Source organism: Petaurus breviceps, unplaced genomic scaffold, assembly GCF_028583685.1.
Source record: "Petaurus breviceps papuanus isolate PSGF00001 unplaced genomic scaffold, PetGlider_PUasm1.0 99, whole genome shotgun sequence".
In the NCBI taxonomy this organism is placed as follows: domain Eukaryota; kingdom Metazoa; phylum Chordata; class Mammalia; order Diprotodontia; family Petauridae; genus Petaurus; species Petaurus breviceps.
Window position 1 is genome coordinate 19,954,907 of NW_027187465.1, and position 23,730 is coordinate 19,978,636.

General features: G+C 48.3%; 2 protein-coding genes across 3 annotated transcripts in view; one reads left to right on the plus strand and one right to left on the minus strand.

Annotated features, from left to right (window-relative positions):
- Positions 1-4,822, plus strand: part of RASAL1 (RAS protein activator like 1) — a 46,102-nt gene extending 41,280 nt beyond the window's left edge. Inside the window, exons 14-17 of the mRNA XM_069081401.1 lie at positions 79-231; positions 398-518; positions 1,675-1,751; positions 2,526-4,822. Coding sequence (XP_068937502.1) covers positions 79-231; positions 398-518; positions 1,675-1,751; positions 2,526-2,677 — 503 coding nt within the window. The 3' untranslated portion in view covers positions 2,678-4,822. The remainder of the gene's footprint in view (positions 1-78; positions 232-397; positions 519-1,674; positions 1,752-2,525) is intronic.
- Positions 4,823-5,981: 1,159 nt separating this feature from the next.
- The window catches only part of DTX1 (deltex E3 ubiquitin ligase 1), a 60,676-nt gene continuing 42,927 nt past the window's right edge, over positions 5,982-23,730 (minus strand). Inside the window, exons 4-10 of one of the 2 annotated variants that reach the window (XM_069081842.1) lie at positions 14,538-14,599; positions 13,977-14,138; positions 13,653-13,714; positions 9,870-10,028; positions 9,232-9,393; positions 8,499-8,588; positions 5,982-7,703 (exon numbers count right to left, since the gene is read on the minus strand). In XM_069081842.1, the coding sequence (XP_068937943.1) occupies positions 7,479-7,703; positions 8,499-8,588; positions 9,232-9,393; positions 9,870-10,028; positions 13,653-13,714; positions 13,977-14,138; positions 14,538-14,599 (922 nt within the window). In that variant the 3' untranslated portion in view covers positions 5,982-7,478. Of the gene's footprint in view, positions 7,704-8,498; positions 8,589-9,231; positions 9,397-9,869; positions 10,029-13,652; positions 13,715-13,976; positions 14,139-14,537; positions 14,600-23,730 lie in introns of both variants that reach the window. The other variant, XM_069081841.1, reaches the window with a different exon arrangement.

The following is a 23,730-nucleotide window of genomic DNA, read 5'->3' on the forward strand; positions in this document are numbered from 1 at the left end:
CTTCTTCTTCCTCTTCTTCTTCCTCCTCCTCCTCCTCGTCCCCACCTCTTACTCCTGTGGTCTCTATCTAACCCTGAGCATTTGTTCCTCATCAGAATGTGAATGAATTGAACCAATGGTTATCAGCCATCCGCAAAGCCAGTGTCTGCAATGAGGACATGCTGCCCTCCTGCCACCCAGGGGTCTTCCGAGGCAACCGCTGGACCTGCTGCCTCCAGCAAGATCGCACAGGTGATCCACAGGCTGGACCAAGGGCATGGTTGGACTGGCATATGGAGATGGATCTAGCGATGGGATGAGGTTGACCTGGATTGGGGATTGGCAGTGAGGATTTGGAATTCAGGTCCTCTGCCCGCTCCTGCCTGCCAATCTGGTCCCCCCCCCTCTTTTCTGGCAGTCCAGGGCTGTAGCCGCACACACTCAGCCGTGACCCTGGGAGACTGGAGTGACCCCCTGGACCCTGACACAGAGGCCCAGATGGTGTATGGGCAGCTGCTTCTGGGGAGGGACAAACTCAGGTGGGTGTTCATGAATCTCAGAGGAGTGGGGAGACTTGAGGGTGAAGAGAGAGCTGAGAGAGGTGCAGTAACAGGTATGACCACCAGAGGGAAGTACTATGATCAGGCATCCCTTCCAGGATGGGAACTCAGAGACCTTTTAGCCTTCTTATTTTACAGATGAAGACACTGAGGCCAAGAGAGAGTAAGTGACTTGTCCAGCATTACATAGTTAGTAAATAGCTGAGCCTGGATTTGAATCTAGGTCTTCTGGATTCCAAACCTAGCCTTCTCTATACTACTATGGGGTCATAAAACTTTATGAAATTTAAATAATAGCAGCAATAGCTGGTATGTGTTTATGTATACACATATAACATCCACCATTTGTATCTACAATATTTGTATTTACTCTGTACCAAGCACTGTGCATGTGTATATACATATATTATGGTACGTGTAACACACACACACACACACTTTAAGGCTTACAAAGACTTTACACATATTATTTCCCTTGATCCCCATCACCGTCCTGTGAGGCACTGAAACTTTTATGCTCATTTTAAAAATGAGAAAACTAAGGCTCACATAAAGTTCAAACTCTGGCCTTCCTAACTCTGAGGCTCCCACTATTTCTACTATACCACACTGTCTCTTTGAGTGTCAGAACTCTGAGGGGCTCTAGAATGGGGAATGTCCATGCTGGGAGGGACCTTAGACCATCATCTACAAAATAGGGGTGTGTGTTGGACTGCCTGGCCTCAGAAGTCTCTTTCAGCCCTAAATCCATTAACTCACATGATTCTTCTGAGTTGGAATGGACTTTAGGTGCCATCTAGTCAACCCCCACCACCACTTTCACATATGAGGAAAATGGGTCCCAGAAAAGGAAATTGATTTGAAGGTTTCACAGGTATTAAGTGGCAGAATTAGGACATGAGCCCAGGTCTTCTGACTCTCCAGCTCTCTCTCTGTGTCTTTCTTCCTGTCTCTCTGTCTCCATGTTTTTCTGTCTCTGTCTCTGCCTCAGTTTCTCTGTCCATGTCTCTTTGTCTCTCTCTCTCTCTGCCTCTTTCTGTCTGTCTGTGTCTGTGTCTGTCTCTCTTGTTCTCTCTTCCGTCTTTGTCTCTTTCTGTCTGTCTGTGTCTGTCTCTCTCTCGTTCTCTCTGCCCAGGAAGAAATATATTGAGTTTTCTGAGGAGGAGATCAAGCTGGAACAGGAGGTGACAAAGGGCCAGAGTTGCCTGGAAGGTGAGAATATCTGGTTGGAGTCCTTCTCTTCCTCTCTACTCCCCCAGCAGGCATATTCTTATCACTCATGTATGCATGGGGACCAGCACCAGAGTACCCTCTTTACCAGAGCCCCAAGGGGCTCTGGGGGGAAAATTTAAAGAGCACTTACAACTCCATCTGACCCCCCTTTGCCCAGTGCACGCATGCTTCTTTTCAGTGGCTCCATTCTAGTCAAGCCCCCATCGGTGGCGTTTGTCCCAGGCACAAAAATCCATGGTTCCAATTCTGTTCTAAGTCATCAGCCCACTCCACAACCCTATTAGGCAGCCCAAATCATGGACCTAGATTGTTCTCTGCTACACTCAAGCACATGTGGCCTTAGGATCCCCTGTCACTCACGTGTGGTCAGCATCTAATCCCATTTCACCTTCTCAAATTACTGTGTACTCCTGAGCCTAGCAGATACATCTCCCCAAAAGACCTCATAATATTTTCCACAGTTCAGGGAATTGTTTTATCCGTTCTTTGGGATTCTCTTCAGCCACGATTCTCCCACTGGTTTGGTTGGAGAGTTCATCAGATTTAGAACTTTGAGGTCATGTCCAATTCCTTTATTTTACCGAACAGGAAACTGAGGCACAGAGAAGTAAAGTCACTAACCTACGGTATTGGGTAGGAAGTATTAGAGCCAGAACTTGAACTCAAGTCCTCTGATTCCAAACCAGTGACTGACCTGATAATGGTCAGGGTGGCACTGTCTCTTGACTATTGTCCCCTTTTCTCTTCCGTCAGAAGAGAGATCTGGTGTTCCTGAGCGGGAAAGACCCCCCACAGCTGTAGCTGTTGCCCGTCTGCTGGCTGTGATTGAGGACCTGGAGCAGGCCCACAAGACCTTTGAGCAGCAAGAAAAGGAGCAGGTAGCTAGAGGGTCTCTTCATTCCTAAGGTCGCCATCCTTCAGTCCAGGACCCTGTCCTCTCCCCATTGGCCTGGGACATTTTTTAGCCGGGAAGGAAGAGGTAATGTCCAACGAATAGTAAAGGGCAGGAGCCCAGAAGACAGCTGGCCTGGCCTTATCTCTCCTCAGGGCTGCTTCCTCACTCTTTTTGCTCCTCCCCCTTACTCATTCCTTGGCTACCCAGAGATGCTGAGCCTGGAGACTCACTTGCCTGAGATGACCCCTCCAGCTCCTGGTTGCCATCAAGGCTGAGGTACCTGGGGCCATTGGCCAAGAAGGCCAGACTGTTTCTCAGATAGCCCACAGCCCACACTGGCCCAGCCCCTCAGGTTGACCTCTAGGGTATGGTGCTGAGACCTTTCCCCTCCACCCATAGCCCCACTCTGAACTGAGAGGGTCCTCTGCCCCCAGATAATGGGTATCAGCCTGGAATGGAACAGAAGCCAAGCTCCATCCAGAGAAGTAAAGAAGACTGGGCTCCCTCTGGGGCTCACAGATCTAAGGAAACTCAGGAGCCATCAGGCTCAATCCCTCATTTTAAAGATGAAGAAACTTAGCCTAGGAAGTTGAGTAGCTTGGTCACAGGTGATAAGAGCTTGTCAGGTTTTGAGCACTCCGGAACCGGAGGCAGACTCCTGGGAATTAGACATGTCACTCTAAGAGGATTTGAACTGATTGGTGTCTCCAGGAGTGGAGATGGGATAACATGGAACCATTCCCACTCTCCCTTGAGATCGATGGCCTCCACTGGCAGGGAGCCACAGTGGGGGAAGGGAACATTTTTCTAAACCTCAGTTTCCTCAACAAGCCAGTCATCCTCTACATTGATTGAACAAGTCTGACTCCCATAAGCTGTGGTGGTCCAAAGCCATGTGATATGGATTCTTTTTCAGTCATTTTGATCCTCTAGCTCATCCCCAATAGTTGTTCATCATGGACCCTCTGCCCCCAGGCAGGGGCACTCAATAACCCCCTCCTGTGTTTTTGAATCCTTGCTCCGAAGGCTCCACCTGATCATCAAATCCCAGATTGGGAAGAAATCTTCAGAGGCCATCTCTTCTAATCTGTCTCCATATATGATTCTGAGACTCTACAACATTCCAGACAATATGACATCAAGCCCATTCTTGGAGACCTTCAGTGATGGGTCACTCACTACCTCCCAAGGCAACCCACTCATTTCTGAACTGATATCATTGTTAGCACATTTTTTGACATTGAGTCTAAAAATGCCACTTTGCAACTTTACATTTTGGCTCTCTGCTCCAAGTTTTCCCCTCTGGGGCCTAGCAGGAAACATCTAATCCCTCTCAGTCCTTTACATGCTTAAAGATGACAATCATGTCCCCTTTATGTTGTCTCTTCTCTGGGCTGCTAAACCTCCCCAGTTCTTTCAGTCAGTCCTCATGTGGCCAAGTCCTTTGTTTCTTCTTAGCCTATCATGGGGCCTGCCTTTGGACCTTGGTGGCCAACATCATGGCCACTTTCAGTTTTAGGTTGCTGGCCTTGCAAAGGGGAAGAATAGGATCCTCATCCAGGATCTTTCACGAATCAATTCTGGGGGATGCCCTTGTCCCATTCTCTATCAATTAGGGTTTCCTCTCATGACCCCTTGTGCCCGAATGGGCCCCCAGCTGTAACTTTTGGGATGGAGATTAGAAACAAGGGTGAGGCAGCCCAGTCTACATAGGCTGAGAAGGTTGGGGGTGGGTATGGGGATATTGTGTTCCAGAAGATTCTAGGATTTAGAATTGGAAGAAGGCATTAAGAATTATTTTGTCCAAAGACCTTATTTTATAGAATAAACAGGGTCATGGTCACCTGGGTAGTAAATGAGAATGTAAATCCAGGTCCCACGCCTCCAGATCCACTGTCTTGTTCCTACCCAAAGCTTGGTCAAAGCAGAGATTCTGGAGTCCAGTATTTGACTCTACCAAAGACCACAAGATGGATGTAGACAGAGTTGGAGAATCCCAGACCTAAACAGGACCCTAGGTTGAGGGGTGCCTCAACCAATCAAGGCCATCAGTGATCTAGTGATCCCTGTTTCTTCTCAGGAGCTGGGCTTGAGAAAGAAAAGAGTGGATTTATTTTTGGGGGGTGGGTGGGGGAGCAGTAGAGCCTGGGAGGGTGGGGTCCCAGACGCTTTCTCCACCCAACTTCAGAGCAACTTGAATAAGCTGCAGTCTTACCTTTGGCCACCAGGGGGAGCTCAGCTCCACTCCCTGAGATGAGATGTTGGAGTTTCTAGAGCCTGTCCCAAATTAGCTAGGGCAGTTTAGAGGCAGGGCAAACTACCCAAAAAAGGAAAGCCTGGGAGCTCAGAAAGGAGGTTTCAGTCAATTGAGGCCCCCAGATGCAGGCTAAGGGGCGATGTGACTGGCATGTGTACTGGGGAGCAGAATTTAGTGTCTTTGTGGCTATTTGGGGAAGGGACCCTAAAAACAGTTTTCGGGGGAGTGGTTCAGCTCTCCTGGTAACCCTATGCCTGCCACAGTTGGTGAGCTTCTGTAGGGGACAGGAGGGGTGCCCTAGAAGGAGTGAGTGGAGAGAGGGGCTGCTGCCAACCCCTGCTCTCCCTCAGTTCTGTAGGGACCACAGCCCTGGTAGGGATCCCTGCCCTGACTTTTCCTTCTCTCTCCCAACATCCTTGCATTCAACTTTTATTAAGCACTTAATTCGTACACCTGCAGGAGCCCCTTCGGCCCCAGGCTCACCAAGAGAAAGTACTCTGAGGCTAGTGGGACAGGGCTGAGGCTTGTTTTCCTTGGTTCCTGAAGAACGCAGGCTCAGGGATGTAGGGGGCCTCAGATGCCACGTAGTCCAATCCCCTCATTTTATAAAGTAGGCTCAGTAGACGCGCTGAGTAACTGAAATGAATGGATGGATGACGAGTGAGTTAATGGATGGAAACTTGGTACTGTGTGTGTATGGTGAGGGGGCAGTCTAAGGAAAGAGAGAATGTGGATCCACGCCTTTCTCTAGGTCTGACGGGACGGTGTAGATTTCACTTAAGGTGACGTGTTGGGGTCTACTGACCCCCAGGGGCTCGTAACTTTCCGAGTCTGGAGCTAGGGTCACCGCGCCACCTTGTGGTCATGCTCAGAACTGCACTTTCCCCAACATCCAACCTAGGCTAAGTGTTTTGCCCAGCGGGGCAGGGGCATCTACGCCACCCCAACCCCTTCCCCAAATCCTGCGAAGCCTACTTCCAGAGGGCAAGGGAGTGTGATGGAACCTCCCCCCTCACACCCATTCCCCAGTCTTCACCAATGGGAGGACAACATGGGGAGGAGAAAGGCGATTTATTTCTCCACCCACAGTGGGACTGGTGGTTTTTTGAAAGAGCAATTGTTGACATCCCTTTAACTCCCGGCAGCCTTTAACAATGGCAGCCAATCATCAGAGGCAGAGCTGGTGAGTTGCCTAGGCAACAGGTGCCTGGTTGGCTGGGAGCTGTCATATCTTTGGGTTCTCCCCCCCAACACCAAAAAAAAAAAGTTAACTCTTCGTCACCCACTCTCCTTTTTAAGGGTTTTCGCAGCATCTGAGTCCCTACTCCCACCCCCACCCCCAGCGAGTGGATGGGGCTTCCACTTCTCAAAAGGGATGGCTCAGAAATCCCACAGTTGGGATGGGAAGGGTTTGGTATGGGAGAGGACCACCTGTGTGGTCACATTTGTTACCTCCTATAGGCAGACTGCAATAAGGATAGGCAGATGTCAGGGTAGAGGTAAAAGGGAAGGTGAGACAAAGAAAAAGAAGCAAGATTCCTCCCCCTTCACCCTAATGCTACCCTCTCCCCCCTCCCCACCTGGGGTTATCCATTTATTTCGGCAATTATATGTGCATGTTTCCCCCCTCCCCCACCCCCCAAAATACACACAGCATAGAACCTAGAATCCACCAAGGACCCCCAAGTCCATTCCTGTCCACTAACAAGAGAAAGGGTGATGGAGACAGAAGGAAGGAGAGAGGGAAGGGGGGGAGAGAGATAGGAGAGGGGGAAGGTAGGGAGGGAGTGATGGAGAGGAGAGGGGGGGATGGAGGGAGAGAGGGAGAGAGAAGGACAGAAGGAGGGAGAGAGGAGGAGAAAAGGGGGGAGAGAGAAAGAGGAAGGGGAGAGGGAGGTGGGTGCTTCTAGACAGGTTTGGGTGTATCTCTACTGTGTGTGTGTGTGTGTGTGTGTGTGTGTGTGTGTGATAGCATGGGTGGGATGTTCCCATTAGGTTAGCGTGTTAGCCAAGGCACAGACCTATCATTCCCTGGCTGTGTAGTATCAGACAAACCTCTTCTGCCCTGAGCAGATGAGAAGTTCACATCAGCAGATCTCTAAGATTTCTTGCAATTCTAAGTCATTTCTCCTTGCCTGAACTTCAGTTTATTCATCTGTGAAATGGAGCCATGAACACCTGAATTGCCCACCTCATAGGGTTGTTGTGAGGAAAGTGTTTTGTAAACTGAATGCTATAAAATGGGAAGTATTATTTCGTCCAGGGTCTAGGGTGTTTTCTTGGAGAGTTTTTTGGTGTGTGTATCTTTCCTCCCTCCCATGAATGTGTGTTTGCTTGTCAATCTGTCACTTGCTGTCGTCTGAAAGAGGGGAGATCTAAATATCTGTCCCTAGCCTAGACCCTGGCAGGACTGATTTCCACCTTCCCAGGTAGGAGAGATCCTGGCAGCCTGCCTGTTGGAGGAGGTGGGGGGGGGCAGTGAGGGTGAAGGATAGAAGAGTGAGATGTCCAGGAGAGCAAGGAGCATGGACAGCTTGGAGGAGGGACCCAGGTCTCAGTCCTTTGAAGATGGCTCCAGCACCCCCTGGGCTGTGAGCTCTGCCAAGACGTTGTCTAGGTAGTTGGGGTCCGGGTAGCCATGTCCAGTGAGGTTGGAGCCAAACTCCGTCTTGTGGTGGATCTCATTCCAGACCACAGTATCCGATTCCCCCGTTGTGTTGGACGTGCCAATGGTGAAGATCAGCCTCCGGTCCCAGGCCATGATGAGCAGCCGAAGCACCTGAGGCAATGGGGTCAAGGAAGGTCATGGACAGAGCCAGGGTTGGGGGCGGGCAGCCACCCATGGGATATAAAGGAGAAGGCCCAAGAAAGCTCCTTCTCTAAAGGATCTTCCTGACTCACGGGCATCTGATACTGCTCTAGGGTTCCCTTTTGATAGAAGCCACTGTCTCCAGAAGGCTGTCTTAAAAGTGTTGCCCCAAAGGGAAGGACATTTCAGAAAGAAGTAGACTCTGTCATCAATTTTTTTTTTGGAGAGGGGAAGGAAAGGCAACTGGGGTTGAGTGACTTGCTCAAGGTCACACAGCTAGTAATTGTGTCAAGTGTCTGAGGCTGGATTCGAACTCAGATCCTCCTTACTCCAGGGCTGGTGTTCTATTCACTGCACCACCTAGCTGCCCCTCTGCCACCAATTTGGTATGAGATTCTGGGCAAGGCATTTCCCCCCTGAGGTCACTTTAGGGCATAGTATTCTTAGATGACCTCTGAGGCCTCTCCCAGTGCTAACATTCTTTCTCCTAAGACTCCTTTTGGCTCTGATGGTAAGATAGACTGAATTCAACTTGACGTGATTTGGCACCTTCAAACCTGGCCCTAGGGAGGGCCCAGGGACAGGAGGTACCATTGGGCATTGTACCCTACACGGAAGCCCCAAAGCCTTCCCACTGTGGTCTCAGCAGCCTTGAGGAAGGGCAGAGGTGGGGAGAAGTTCAGTTCCCCCTCCTGTCCCCTTGGCTGTGGTGCCTGGACAGCCTCTGGGATGCTTATCCTCTCCCTTTCCCTCCTGATGACTCACCTTGCGACCCTTCTCATTGTCAGGCAAGTAGCAGTGCCGGGGGAAGCCTCTTGCTGTGAACTTCTTGCCAGGGTTGGGGTGCTCAGGACCCTGTAGCAGGGGGGAGAACAGTAGAGCAGGGAGGGAAGAGAGAAGTCAGGTTCAGGGAGGGGGAACCCGGCCCCTTCCCTCAATGATCTGCAGCTGGTTTCTGGGATAAGTTCTGCTCTGGCTGTTTCCCTCATAAGCCCCAAGGCTTGGGAACTGGGAGAACTGTACTGGGGACACAAGAGGATTTTCTTTGGCAGCTAGCAGGTGCAGCAGGGAGCAACCTACATTCATCTTCTGGAGCTCATGTCTAAGGATTTAGAGAATCTCCTCAATTCTTTGGTATCTGAAGAGCTAAAGTGTCTGGCTCCCTATTTTCTCCCCATAGGTTGCCTTCCAGGTGAGGCACCGTAGATCTCCTAGGATAGATCCCCTGGGACCAGCTCTCCCCCCACCTGAGTCTAAGAACTCCTCTGGGAGTGGGATCTTTAGACAGATACTATCTGCACAAGTTCCTGGGCCTAGGTTATCCAGAGAGGTGCCCAAAATGGCTTCCTGTGATTTGAACCCCTAAATTCCAGGGGCAGGCATGAGAGGAGAGAGGGAGTTGGGCACCTGATGGAGGGGCAGTGGTGGCCAGGGGCAACTGGGGAGGTACCCTGTGGACCAGGGCAATTGCAGCCTGGGGTGAGGGGGGCCAGCTCACCTGGATCCCAGTAGGGATATCGTAGACAATTCGGATAGTCTGGGTGTCCGTGTAGCCAGGGAGTGAATGGGGGATGAGGTGGAATTCCATCTTCCCGGGGGGTTGAGTCCCCGTTTTCTCCCCATAAATGGCCTTACAGGTGGGGCACTGAAGGCTGCCATCCTGCTGGGCAGAAAATACAGCCCCGGATCAGTACCCTTCACCATTAAACTGTTCTCCCACTGACTCTTGGGCCTTCCCCACAGCATAGCTTCAGGCCCAGATGCCTAGCTATGCTAGAGGATCCAGAGATCTGACTTCTCTAGTCTTGGTCTGCCTCTCCCCACCCCTCAGTCTATCTCTGCTCCCTACATCTCTCCTTCTCTTCAGCCTCTCCCTCCCCCTTGGTCTGCCCCTTTTCCCTCAGTTTGTCTCTCCCATACTTAGCTTCTCTCCCTCAGTCTCTTCCCTCCTCAATTTGTCTCTCTCCTCTCCCCCTCTCAGCTTGTGTCTTTCCCCTAGTCTGTCTCTCTCCACCTCAGCCTCAGTCTCCCTCTCCTCATCAGCCTCTCTCCCCCACTCAGTCTATTTCTTTTCCTCAGCCTATCTCTCCTCCCACCTCCCCATTTGCTCCCCGAGGCCGCCTTCCCCAGAGATACCTTGTTGCCATTGTTGTACATGGCCACCAGGCACAAGAGATGATACATGTGCCCACATTTGCCCAGCTTGCCCACAAGCTCCGGCCTCACGCCCTTGTGGCGGAGGACGCCCTCATAGCCAGATGCTGTGACCAGCCGCTCCATGCAGATAGTGCAGTCCTGCCAGAGATGGGAGTAGAGATGAGGGCCAAGACAATCAGAGACACAGGATGGCCAGGCTGTGAAAGGACTGAGGGACCCTAGAATCTAGTCCCATCATTTTACTGGGGAAACTGAGGCCAGAGAAAGGAAAGGACTTGATCAAGGTCACACAGTGAGTGGCACAGCCCAGTTCTCTTGTCTTCCAGTTTGGAGCTTCACGGAACCAAAGCTCTAATGAGGAAATGACCCCAAGAAATAGATACTTTTGGTCCTTGTGATTTCAACTCTCAATCAGTCAATCAATAGGCACGTATTAGGTACTTATCAGACAGGTGGCACAGTGGATAAATAGAGCCTTCTATGGCATCACCCCTATTTGATTTGGCTCCCCCTCTGGACCTGTAGTCAGGAAGACCTGAGTTCAAATCCATGCTTAGACACTGACTAGTTCTGTATGACCTTGGACAAAGATCTCTTTGGTGATCCATATTATTAGTGGGGATTTCTTCACAGGGGACAGGTCCAGACTGGACACCATGTCTGTAGCTAGTTTTGTGCACATTCTGTCTCTCCCTATAGAATGTGAACTTTCTCAAGGTAGGGGCTGTTTCTGTTTTCTCCTTGGATCATCCTAAGCTAGCCCAGGTTGGCACAGATTAAGCTTAAGTTTAATAAGTCTGGCTGCCTCAGTTTCCTCCTCCATAAAATGGGGATAACAGCACTTAAACTCCCAGGGTTGTTGTGAAGATCAAATGAGATGATAGAGCATTTTGCAAATCTTATAGTGTTATATGAGTGTTAACTATTATAGATATTATTAATACATGATGAAAATATGCTAAGCTGGGGATACAAGGAAACTTCCTCCCTTTAAGCAATGATTTATAGTCTTCAGGAGTTGCCTGGGATACTGAGACTTCTCGAGAACACCTGGCTAAGTCTGTACTCACAGTGGGACTCGAACCCAGGTCTTCCTGACTCAAGATGCCCCTCTATACATGATCCACAATGTGTGTCTGAACAAAGGATCGAGGAGATGAGTTCCCTTCCAGTATTGTTTCACTGTGGGATATTTGCTAAGTTAAACAATCTCTGTGGGCCCTCAAAAAGGGACAATGCTGTACTTTCTATGCTAGAGTCTTTCATAGAATTTTTGATTGAGACCTAGGAGGGCTCATCTAATCTGACTCCTTCATTTTAGAGATGAGGGAAACCGAGGCTCAGAAACAAGTGAATCACCTCAAACTCAAGTTTCCTTCCAGTTCTGAGGTCTATGATTCATTTCATGCTGTGGATATTGACACTTTATACTTCCCTGTTGGGGGTAGCTAGGTGGTGCATTGGATTGAGCACTGGCTCTGGAGTTAGAAGGATCTGAATTCAAATCTGGCCTCAGACACTTGATACTTACTAACTGTGTGACCCTGGGCAAGTCACTTAACCCCAACTGCCTTGCAAAAAAAGAAAAAAATTAACATATACTTCCCTGTTGGTCTCCTGCTCCAATTAGTTGGTAAATCCAGTGAATTCTATTCCTCAGTATTTTTTTTACATCTATTATTAGATTTTTTTCATCTGCACAACTTCCTGGGCCCAGGTTATCCAGGCCCCTCCTCTCCTTTCCCACTGCCACTGCCCTAGTTCATGTCCTCATCACCTCTTGCCTGACTGTTTTCAATAGCCTCATAACCTCTTAAGCCTCTTAACTGGGCTTCCCTTTCCAATTCATCCCCCACTAAGGATGAATAACCTTAAATCACTGCTATAATTGTCACTCCTTTGCTCAATTACCTTCTGTGGATCCCTGTTATCAAGAGAAAAAAGTGTAAACTCCTGACTGGCATTCAAGGTCTCCAAAACCTGGCTTTGGCTTTTGCTTATGCTATTCTCCTTGGCATATTCTGTGATCCAGCCAACTGTATGCTATTCCTGTCCTTCCTTTGTCTTTGTGCTTTTGCTCAAAATATTCCCCTTCCCCCATCCTGGGAAAAGACTTCTCTGGCCCTTAAAAATCCAACTCAGGGGCTCCTTCCTCTGTGAAACCTTTAACATCTCCCTAGACATAAAGGATCTCTTCAAAGTTTTCCTACATCTTTGCTCGGAGCTGTCCATTGTACTTTACTCTCTCTGTGGTGTGGTTACTCGTATACATGTCCTCCACAAACACCATTTAGACTATCAGCTTCTTGGGAGCAGGCCTGTTTGTACTTTATCCCTCTTTGCATCTACAGAGTTGTGCACATAGTAAGAACTTAGAGAAACATTCCTAGAGCACAGGTTTGACCATGTCACTCCCTTGTTCAATAACCCATGGCTCCCTGTTATCTCTAGGATCAAAGATCAGTTCCTCTGTTTAGTATTTGAAACCCTTCAACCTGATGTCAAGGATCAAATATAAACTTCCCAGGCACATATACCTTTGCCTCTACTTACCTTTCCAGTCTTCTTATACTTTACTTCCCTCCACGAAGTCTTTTATCCAGCTGCACTGAACTGCTTGCTGATTTTGCCCTTGACCCTCCACCTCTCAACTATGTGCCTTTGCACTGGCTTTTCCCCATGCCTGAAGTGACTCAAGTTTCCCTGGCTTCCTTTAAAAATGAGTTTATATCACTTCTTCTATAGGAGGTCTTTTCCAGTGCCCCAGCTACTAGTGCCTTCCCCTTTTAGATTACCTTCCACCTATTCTATCTATATCATCACGTATGGGCTTAATTATTTACATCATGTCTTCCCCATTAGAATGGAAACCCCTTGCAGGCAGAGATTGCCTTTTGCCTTTTGTTGTATTCCTAGTGCTTAGCACAATGCCTAGTACATAGTCATTGCTTAATAAATGCTTGTTGACTACTTAACTATCTCCCCAGTTTTATTAATTATTCTCCTTCACCTTCTTATTCCTCACACATGACATTTCATCTCCATTCTCCAGGCCTTTGCATATGCTGTCCCTCATGCCTGATATGCCCTCCCTCCTCATCTCTGCCACCTGGAATCCCTGAATTTCTCACAAATCTCAGCTTGAACCCCACTTCCTCAATGAAACCCTTTCTGATTCCTGTAGCTGCTAGCATCCCACCCCCACAAACATTACCATGGAACAGCTTTTGCATCTACTGTTGCCTAGACCAGAAATTGCAGAGCCTTTGGTGATCTGTATTATTAGAGGGGATTTCCTCACAGGGGCACAGGTTAGACTGAACACTATTTCTGCAGCTAGTTTTGTGCATGTTGTCTTCCTATAGAATGTGAGCTTCCTCAAGGCAGGGACTGTTTCAGTTTTGTCTTTGTATTATCCCCAACTAGCCCAGTTTGGCACAGATTAAGCTTAAGTTTAATAAATGCTTACCGACTGATTGGATTTTCCAACATGTCCTGTTCCCCTTCCCCCCTCCATGACCCAAACCCCCGTTCCCTGAATGTCTCAGGTTCAGGTCCTCTCCCACCCATAGTCCTTCTTGTTCCAGGCCTCTCTCTAGAGCCCCCCTAGGGGTCCTACCTCCCTCCCAAGCTGTGAAAGCTCTAGTCCAAGAGAAGAGACCCTTGCCCCATCTCAGGACTCAGGCCTTAGGATGTGGTCCACAAGGCAGGCAATGGCCACGAACCCCATGTAGCTCTCACAGTTTCTGTCTCTGGGTTTACCTCATCAGGCGGATTCTTCACCTTCTGCATGTATCTACGAACCACATCCTCAGGATTCTTACCTAGGGAGGATGGGGGGAGACATGGGGTGGGACTGAGCTCCCCTTCACTCCTTCCCCTCCCCCCAGTGTCATCAAGCCCTCTGGGTGAGGACCTCACCCAAGCTGAATCCTGCAGGGACCCCTTCCCTGGGATCCCACAGCATGAATCCCACCCCAAGAAGCTTTCCTAGGTTCCTGGGAGCAGAGGGGTTCAAAAGTGAAGGGGAATGGAGGGGGCAGATAGATCAGGAAGAAGGGAGGAGACGAGAGGGTCCAGCCATACTCTTTTTCAGATGCTTCTTCTTGGTTTTCCGGCAGATGCCTGGGATGCCAGGCACAGGTTTGATGTCACTCTTATTAATGGGAGGTGGGTGTAGGATGGGTTTAGGAGCCCGGGTCAGGCAGACTGGCAGCCCTGCTGCACACATCAGGATTCCTGTCATCCCTAGGGAAGAGAAGCAGCAGAGAAAGCAGAGTCCGCCAGGGCAAGGCGTTAGGGAGGCTCAGATATCCTCCCAGAACCCCTCTCTGCTGACTTTGAACTTGGAGCAGTGAAGATGGTCATTGCTTTTCCCAGATCTGGAATCCCATTCATCTCCCCCTCTCCCGACTACTCTGATTCACACTCACCGAACTCTAGCAATTGTTCTTGGGGACATACTGGGGTGTGTCTATGTGAGGGTATTAGGGTGTGCCTATGTGTTTGTGTTTGGGTGAGCATAGAGATGTCTGTGTGAATGGATGGGCATGTACATTTGTGCAGGCTTGTGGATTTGTGGGAGCAATTATTGTCTCTGAGTGTGTGTGTAGCTAAAGTGTCTAGGGTTAGGAGGAGATGTCTTACCTGCCAGGGCTGGATGCACAGGTCCTGTGCCATTCAGATTCTTCACAGGGAGTGCTGGGACCCTGGAGGAAGGAGGGAAGAGGGACGTGAGATTTCCTCTTGACATTCACAAGACAGATATAGCAATTCAACCTGGTATATCAGAGCCCCTACTCATTTCCTGGCTGTGTGACCTTGGGCACCCAATTCTCTTGAGTTTCCATTTTGTGCTCTGTAAAATAATGGGACTGGACTAGACAGTCTCTAAGGTCATATTGAACTTGGGACATTTTTCTGCTCTGAGAATCTAACATTCTATATCCTAAGGCCTCTCCCAGCTCTGATATCTCATGTTCTAAAGCCCCTCCCAGCCCTGAAATTCCCTGTTCTAAGTCTCCTGCCAGCTCTGACAGCTCCTGTTCTAAAGCCCTCCCACCTCTGACATTCCCTTTTCTAAGGTCCTTCTCACTCCTGACATCCTCTGTTCTAAGGCCTCTCCCAGATCTGACATTCCATGTCCTAAGATTCCTCCCAGCTCTGACATTCTGTGTTCTGTGGTTTAAAGGACCTTCCAGCTCTTCTTTGTGTTTTTCTTGTGGGGGGATATCATGTGACTGTTTTTCCCTAAGGGGTGGTCTAATCATGGATGGGGTGAGATAATAGCTTAAGCTACCCCTAGCTCCTGGAGAGTGACCCTATCGTTCCTGGAGGTCCTAGCCTCGGTTCTAGTCTTCTGGAAAGCTGCCTTCATGGTCCTTTTGTCCAAAATATTTCCAACTATCTCTCCTACACAAGCCATCAGTGTTTTTCCCTTTGGGTGATCGTTTAATCTCTTGCCATTTTCTCCTTCTCCCACCCATACCAGAGGGACGTGTTATCAACCATTAACAGCTGCCTGGAACAATGGATAAAGACCTGGACCTGGAGTCAGGAAGACCTGAGTTTGAAACCAACCCAAGGCATTTATTAGCTGTGTGACCCTGGGCAAGTCAAATAGTCTCTGCTTGCCTTGGTTTTCTCAACTGTAAAATGGAGATAATAACACCTACCCCCCAGGGCTGTTGTGAGGGCTCTTATTGGGGGTCCCTCACAATATCTGTAAAGCATTACCAAGCCCCATAGAAATGCTAGCTACATTTATTATCAACATACTGGCTTCCTCTCCAGGGACAATGTCTCACATTTCTGTGGTGCTTCGAAGCTTCCATAGCACTCTTCTCAGCTACCTGGTGAGGTTGGTCATGGACGGTCTTAAATCTAGAGCCTGAAGGAGCCTTCTGGAGCAGAGGATCATTCATTTAAAGCTGGAAGGACTCTTAAAGGTTATCTAGGTCCATAGGTTTCACTAGATGGTCATAAAGGGCAAGAACCCTGGGTCTAGGACTCAGTTGTGGAGGGAAGGTTGTGGGGGATGGGGCAGACAGACAGACAGGAGCTGGGGATGCTAAGGTGCTGTAGTGGAAGGCTGGGGGGCAGGTTAGGGTATCAGACTTGGCCAATTTCCCCTTAGCTGGACAGGCAGGTTCCTGGCTTCTCCCAAGCCAGCCTGGGCTAGGGAGGGATGGGAAACTGCTGTAATTGAGCAAATCCTGCTCTGGCCTCCTGCCCGGCCCAAAAGCAGCCCAGCAGAACCACCCAGAGGGGGCCTCTCCAAGCAGATGGTCCCCCTGGCAGGCCAGCAGTCAGGGCTCCTGCAGCAGGCAAACACACTTCTACATGGAACAATACAAACACATGCAGCAATGCAAACACACAGAGAGACATCAAGGAACACAAACAGCTCCTGTTCTAAAGCCCCTTGAAGGGGCTCCTTGGAAATCCTGTGACTTGGGTGTGGAAAAGCCTGGCTTTCAGGGCTGCCCAGACACACACACACACATACATGCACACAAACACATGGACACACAAAGACACACATATACTTCTGAGAGCAGACCTCACACTGCTGATATCCAGGGTCCACTCCCACATAGTGAATGAACTCACAGAACAGGAGCCACAAAGAAAGGAGTGGGCAGGGATTCACAGTCATACAGACACTGACCATACACAAGCACACAAAGAAACACCCAGAGGTATGATTCCATCCTGAGGGGGTGGGGAGTGGGGGTGGGAGGGAGAAAGAGGGAGAGGGGAAATGAGAGAGACAGAGACAGGGACAGAGATAGAGAGAGGGAGAGAGATAGAGATGGCAGAGCAAGGCAGAAACAAAGAGAGATGGAGAGACAGGGAGATGGAGGGAGAGAGACAGAGAAAAACACACAAAGATAGACAGAGGAGAGAGAGAGGGAAACGTAGAGACAGAAATTGAAAGAAAGAGAAAGTCAGAGAGAGACAGAGACAGGGAGAAAGATGGAAAGACAGGGAGTAGGGGGGGGAGAGAGACAAAGGGAGAGAGAGACAGAGAAACAAAGATAGACAGAGGGAGAAACAGAGGAGAGACAGAGACATACATAGAGACATAGAGATGGGGGGGAGAGACAGACAGACAGACAGAGATAGAGAAATAGACAGAGACAGAGAGATACAGGTATGCAGTTACACAGTTATGGGGAGGCAGGTTTGGTTATTGAATGCATAAAGCCAGGCCTAATGGACAGACAACCTGTCTTGAATTCAGGAAGTTATGGTCAAGTTCTGTTTCTGATGCTCACACTGACTGCATGTTACTCTGGACAAGTCACTTGACCTCAGGCTCCAAACAGCTCCCTAAAATTATAAACTGAAGATTACATAGGTAGAAGGTATTTGTACCAATGACATTACCATACTTATCCAAGGCCACAGTAGGTACCCACAGAGCTACTCCAATGTCCCTCTTCTCTCCCCTTGCCTGATTTCACACAACCTGACCATCCTGCCTTCCCCCTCCCTGTGGAACCCAGACCACTCTCCAGTTAGACCAGGTTCTGTGGCTACAGATGAATCTCAGGCTGTTTCTGTGATTGTCTCCCCTTCCCCCAATGCTATTGTTAGCCGGAGTCCAGCAACATCAGACAGGCAGAGCCGACAACAAGAAATAACATGGAACAAAGAAGCCACACAATGTTCCTGAGACTGACAACAATGGCAGCTCATGCTCTGTCTCCTGGTTGGGCTCCATTGTCAGCACAGAGGGGGGCCACCAGGGAGGTGGATCTAACTCAACTGGACTAATGGATGAGAGCTGTTCTGTGCTAAGGGGACCCGGTCTCTTCATCCCAGAATCCAAGAGTTGTTAGGGACCTCAAGGGGCATCTAATTCAAACATGAGGCAGCATGGTTGGTAAAGAGTCTTGGAGGTGATATTGGGGAAGACATTTTACTTCTTACCTAGGAAGTGAGGGAGTTGCTAGTCTCTAAGATCCCTTCCAGAGTCAAATCTACGAACTCTGGAAGGAGGATGTCATAAAGGAGATGACTTCTTTCTTCATCTTGGCCTCTCCTTTTGAGTGACAGTGTAGTGGTGCAGTGAATAGAGAACCTGTCTTGGGTTCAGGAAGATGGGGATGCAAGTCTAGCTTTCAATACTTAATGTTGGGTATATGTGACCTCACCTCCCTTTCAGGGCCCCCAAGCAACTCTCTAGAGTTGCAAAAGACTAAAGACTAAGATTACAGGGACAGTGACCAGTCTGCACTACTCTAGGGAATTTCTTCACGGGGGAGCCCCTATTCCAATAATCTCACAGATTTGGTAAAAAAAAATCTCTGACCTCTTTGGCTACCCAGCTAATGACTAGTGACCATACAATGTCAAAAATTCTAGAGGAAGGACCCCAATGGTAGATGGTGGAAGGTACTTTCTCTTCCAACCCCCTTATTTTATGGGGGATGAGAATCCAGGAACGTGAGGTGATTTATAAGATTCCTTAGAAGGCCTGGGAAGAGTCCCATAGGATATATGGGTGGCAATCTGTATCGCTGGAAAGTTTCAATGAGCTCACAGATCCATAGAAGTGTCTTCTCTGCCCCTTCCCCCAACTTTTATCAGTTTCACTGACTACCTAGTATAGTTCTTAGCACACAGGAGGTGCTTAATGTTTGTTGCGAAAGCATAGAATCTGTTAGAAAGACTCATAAATCTAGAGTTGGAAGGGACCTCAAAGGCTATATAGTCCAATCTTTTCATTTGACAATTGAGGAAACTGAGGCAGGTAGTAAATAACAGAGCCCAGATTTGAAATTGAAAACCTCTAATCATCATTGACTTAGAGCTGGAGGAGACCTGAGAAGTTCATTTTACAGGTGAGGAAACTGAGACAAAGGGAAGTTAAGTGTCTTGTCCAAGGGCACAGCTAGCAGGTATCTGAGGTGGGATTTGAACCCAAGTTTTCCTGACTCCAAGTTACACTACATCATATGCCTCTCTGGGCCAGGGCTTCTCTATCGGACCCAGAACACCCATCATCCTCATCCCATGGTCATCTAGCTTTTGCTTGAAGCCCTGGGTCAGCCTATGCCACTTTGGATGGAGTCTGTTAGGAAGTTTTCTCCTTCCGTGGAGCCAGACTTTTGGCCACTCTCCCCGCTCCCCACTGCTGGCCCTAGCTCTGCCCTCTGGGGCCAAACAACAAGGAGAATCCCACTTTTGCTGGACAGCTCCACAATGCTCCAAGTCAGCTCCTCGATCAGTCTTTTCCAGCTTCACTGGTCAGCTGGCTGTTCCCAAATGGTTTTGGCTTTTCTCTGTATTCCCAGTACATAGCACAGTATTTGGCATGCAGTAGGTGCTTAATATGTGCTCATTAACCCACTGACTCATATTCAGTGACCTATCCTAGACCTGATGAGCTCCTGAGGAAAGAGGGCAAGGACTGGGTCTTAGACCTCCTTGTAGCTGGTATAGAAATCACCACCAGTGTTCTGATCACAGCACAAGCTCTGAATGATGGCGAGGACAGCAACCACCAGCTTAGGTCTTGGGGGACATGAGAAGATTTAAGGTGGATCTAGTGTATTTTAAGTTGATTTCATTATAGTACTCTCTGTTTCTCAAAGTATTGTAAGTAAAAAAATCTGTTGAATAGCTACTGTGTCTCTAAATTTTTTATTCAGGTACCTCAGTGACTTCCTCTGACTCACCGATCCGTGCCTTCTCACTAGCTTTTTGAAGATGGGGGTGGGGAATCTAGAAAAAACCCAGGTCTGTATGACTTCATTTTCCCTCTAAGGTGTCTGATCCCATATTGTTAGTGAATTGGACCTGAAACTTCTATCTTCCTTGAAACTGAACTTGGGGCTTCTTCTTTTCCCTCACCTAAACTTGTTCCAGTTAGGATCCTGACTCCTCCTTGGAATGGCAGCATCTTTATTTCTTTTTTGAGGCAATCAGGGTTAAGTGACTTAATCACATAGCTAATAAGTGTCTGAGGCTGGATTTGAACTCAAATATTCCAGGGCCAGTTCTCTAGCCACTGTACCAGCTGCCCTAGCATCTGGATTCTAAGGGGTCCTCCTCCCAGATTCTCTAAGGGGGCATTCCAGGACAATGTTTCTCCCTGGGAATGTTCCATCAGGATGTTCTGTGTGGGCATTCTAGGAGTGTGCTCTGATTTTCCTGAGAACATTCCTCTTGGACATTCTGTATTAATTATAATTATTATAATCATAGATTGAGCATTGGAAGGAATCTTAGAAATCATCCAGTCTCATTCTCTTGTTTTACAGATGAAGAAACTGAGACCAAAGGATATTAGGTCCTTGCCCCTTATTACATAGTTAGGAACAGGGAAAGGATTTGAATTCAGGTCCTCTGACTCCACAATTCAACACTATATCCACTGTACCATACTGCCTGAAGGGGGACTTTCTTTTGCCTTTGTTTCCCCAGTGCTCACACAGTTCCTGGCATGTAGTAGGTGTTTAAATAAATTCTGGTCGACTGATTTGACTGAAAGTAGGCTGCTATTGCCATTCAGTTCCAAAGATGGAGGGAGGGGAGTTGCTGCTGATTTCTAGAGGCAAGAAATCCCAGATATTCCCTCCAGTATCTCTATGACTAACCTACTTGTTTACATGTTGATGCTACCATTAGAATGTAAGGCTCTTGAGGGCAGGGACTTGGTACTTCTTTGCATCCTCAATGATTAGCATAATACCTGATATACAGTTGATGCTTAATAATTAATAATAATTGCTGACTGATTGACTCATTCACAGAATCTCAGAAGTAGAAAGTTATCTTGTCCAACCCACTTCCTCTCTACCACAACTGGTCATTCTCAAAGACCTCCAGTAAAAAGGAGGGGGAAACTAATTACCTCCCCAAGTGGCCTATTTGGTTTTGTCATGGCTTTTATTGTTAGGAGAGTTTTTCTATGAAGGCAATATTTATATCTTTGTGACCTCAATCCACTATAGATTAATATACAGTACAGACTATCAGGACCTGGATGGAAGAAGGAAGGATATGGGTATGGGCCAAAGACACAATTTCTGCAGCCTGGACCAGCTGAGGCATCCAAGAGCCAGCAGCTGGGGCAGCTGCCCTCTGGGGCCAAATCCAAGGCTAATAATCCCTCTTCTACATGATTACCTCCCAAGTCTTTGAAGATAGCCATAATGCCTGTCCCTCATCTCTGCCCCACCCTTCTAGCCTTCTCTTTTCTAGGCTAAACATCCCCAGTTCTTTCAAATGGTCCTCATATGGCAAAGATGTGAGGCCCTTCACCATCCTGTCATCTCCCTGGATGCTGTCCATCACCCTTGCCAGTTTCTGTGGTTCTGAATCTGTTCTCAGAGAGTGGTCAGTGATGGGACCAATCTAGGTCATTCCTACTTTAAGGGATGAGCCATCTGGTTTATGTTGGGACACCATATCCTGGAGTGGGCCCTGGCTAGGGTTTCTGTAGACTGTGAAGAGAACAGAGCTAACCACATGGCCCTGACTGGATACACACCCCAGCAACGAGCTCCTTTTTTTCTCGCTGGAAACCAGTTCTAACCCACAGCAATTCTATTCATTCCTGACACCTCTCTCCCCTCCAAGCTTTGTGGACCTCCAATTCCAAGGACAGATGCTAGGCCCCAAGCCCTAATGACGCAGCTCAATATCCCAGAAAGAACATTGAATTTGATGATAGAAAAGCTGGGTTTGAATCTCGGTTCTGCCACTCAAGTATGAGACTTTGGGAAAGTAATTTTCTCTCTATGGGCCTCTATTTATTCATCTGTAAAATGGGTGGACTAGTGAGTGGTTTCAGGATGTCTCCTAGCTCCAGAAGCCTACAGTCCTAAGATCTCATGCCCATAATTCTGGTTTTGCCCCTCCCTCCTGATGTGGCTTTAGGAAGCCAATTTCTCTCTTTGGGACTCAGGTCTCTCATCTACAAAATGAGGGGGTGGTTGGACCAGACAGGCTCTGTAACAAGCATGATCAGGGAACTCCTTGCTTGGTCAAATGTCATTGTGTTCCCAAGAACTCAGTAACAGAGGCAAGGGCAGGGTTCTTATTCCCATTCTACAGTAGGAGTAACCAAGGCCCAAAGAGGGCAGGTGAATTTCCTCTCATCACACAGCTGATTTGTGTTAGAGCTAACCCCAGGGATGTGGGCTCTGGGTCTCTTAGCGATAGATATCTTGCTGGGAGGCTTTTCCTGCTCATCCCTCTAACTTTGTCATGGTTGCTTGGGCTCTGAAATCCTATCACTATATCATGTCTGAAGCTTGCTCTGTCCCCACTGTTAACATGCTGGTTGCCCCCACCATTGGTCCTTAGTCCCATGCTGCCAATTAATTCCTTCCTACTGACATGCTGTCCCTGGTGTCTGGGTGAGAACCAGCACCCCTCTCCTTCCCCCTCTTGAACCTTGGGGGAAGATTTCCCACGGCCAGAACCTCCAGCAGGTGCAAAGAGAAAGGGGCAGGAAGTACCTCTCATCTGGGTGACGGATCTGGTTTAACCTTGTGGTAATTTGAGGGCGGGAGATGAGCTGTTGTGGTGTGCAGGGAAGAGAGGGGGAAATGAAGGCTGCTGAGAACCGACTGCCCCCTTGGCCCCCCTCGGTTCACCACACAGTTCTGCTAGGCTGTTCACAGCTTCCTCCCCATACAGCTGTCTGGGCTCAGGACTGGGAAATCCAACAAGCTGAGAGAAGAGGGAGTCATCAGTAAGATGCCATGACCTCTTCTCCACTCATGGCAACGCACATTCACACTGGTGGATTGCTGATTTTTTTCAGCCCTTTCGCATCTGCTTCCTTCCTGTGTCAAATTCCATGAGTCTGAGAGAAGGTTCCTGGGGGTGTTAAGAGTTGGGTCCAAGTTGGGAAGACATGAGGGTCTCAGAGTCACAGCAGCTCAACCCTGGAAGAAACCTCAGACAATGTCTAGGTCAACCTACACCTACATAGGTGTGGGTCCCCTCTGAAGCACCCCTGACAAGAGCTTAAGGCCCTTCATCATCTTGGTCCACCTCCTTTGGGTGCCTTCCAGCTTGACCATAAGCCTTCTGAATACAGTAGAATATAGTGGGATTATTACCTCCCCAGCGTCAGAAAATATACCTCTCAATGCCACTACATCATAATGTGGTGCAATGGATAAGAGTGTTGGGGTCAGGAAGACTTGAGTTCAAATCCAACTTCTCAGATACTTACTAGCTACATGACCCATGGAGGAGTCACTTAACCTCTGTCTGCCTCACTTTCCTCACCTATAAAATGGGATTAATAATAGCACCTATGTCCCTCCAAGCTTGTTGTGAGGATCAAATGAGATGTCTATACATAAAGTGCTTTGGCAAACCTTAAAGCAATCTATACATGCTAAGGATTATCATTGAGTTTAGATTCCTTTAAAATGCTCCTATCTTTTTTGGACTAACTGCTATCTAGCCATACTTTTCTGACCTTGTACTTGTGAAGTTTCTTCCTTAACCGAAGGGACCTGACTAGCCAGTGGTCATTGGCCTTCAGTTGGCCCTTGGGTTTTTCACAGCATCATGATTCCTGATAGAATGTTCAGCCTGCCTTTTATGCTCAGTCTACACATAGTAATAGATTAATAAATGATTGTTGGTTGATTGGTTCCCCTGAAATTGTCACAGGATTAAGAATTCGGAGGAGGAAGATGCCTTAGAATTCATAGGATCCTAGCTGGAAGGGACATCAGAGATCATCTGGTCCAAACCTCTCATTTTACAGACAAAGAAACAGGCTCCAAGAGTGGAAATGATTTGTCTAAGATCACACGGGTGGTGCGTGACAGAGAATTTGAATACAGACCCTCTGATC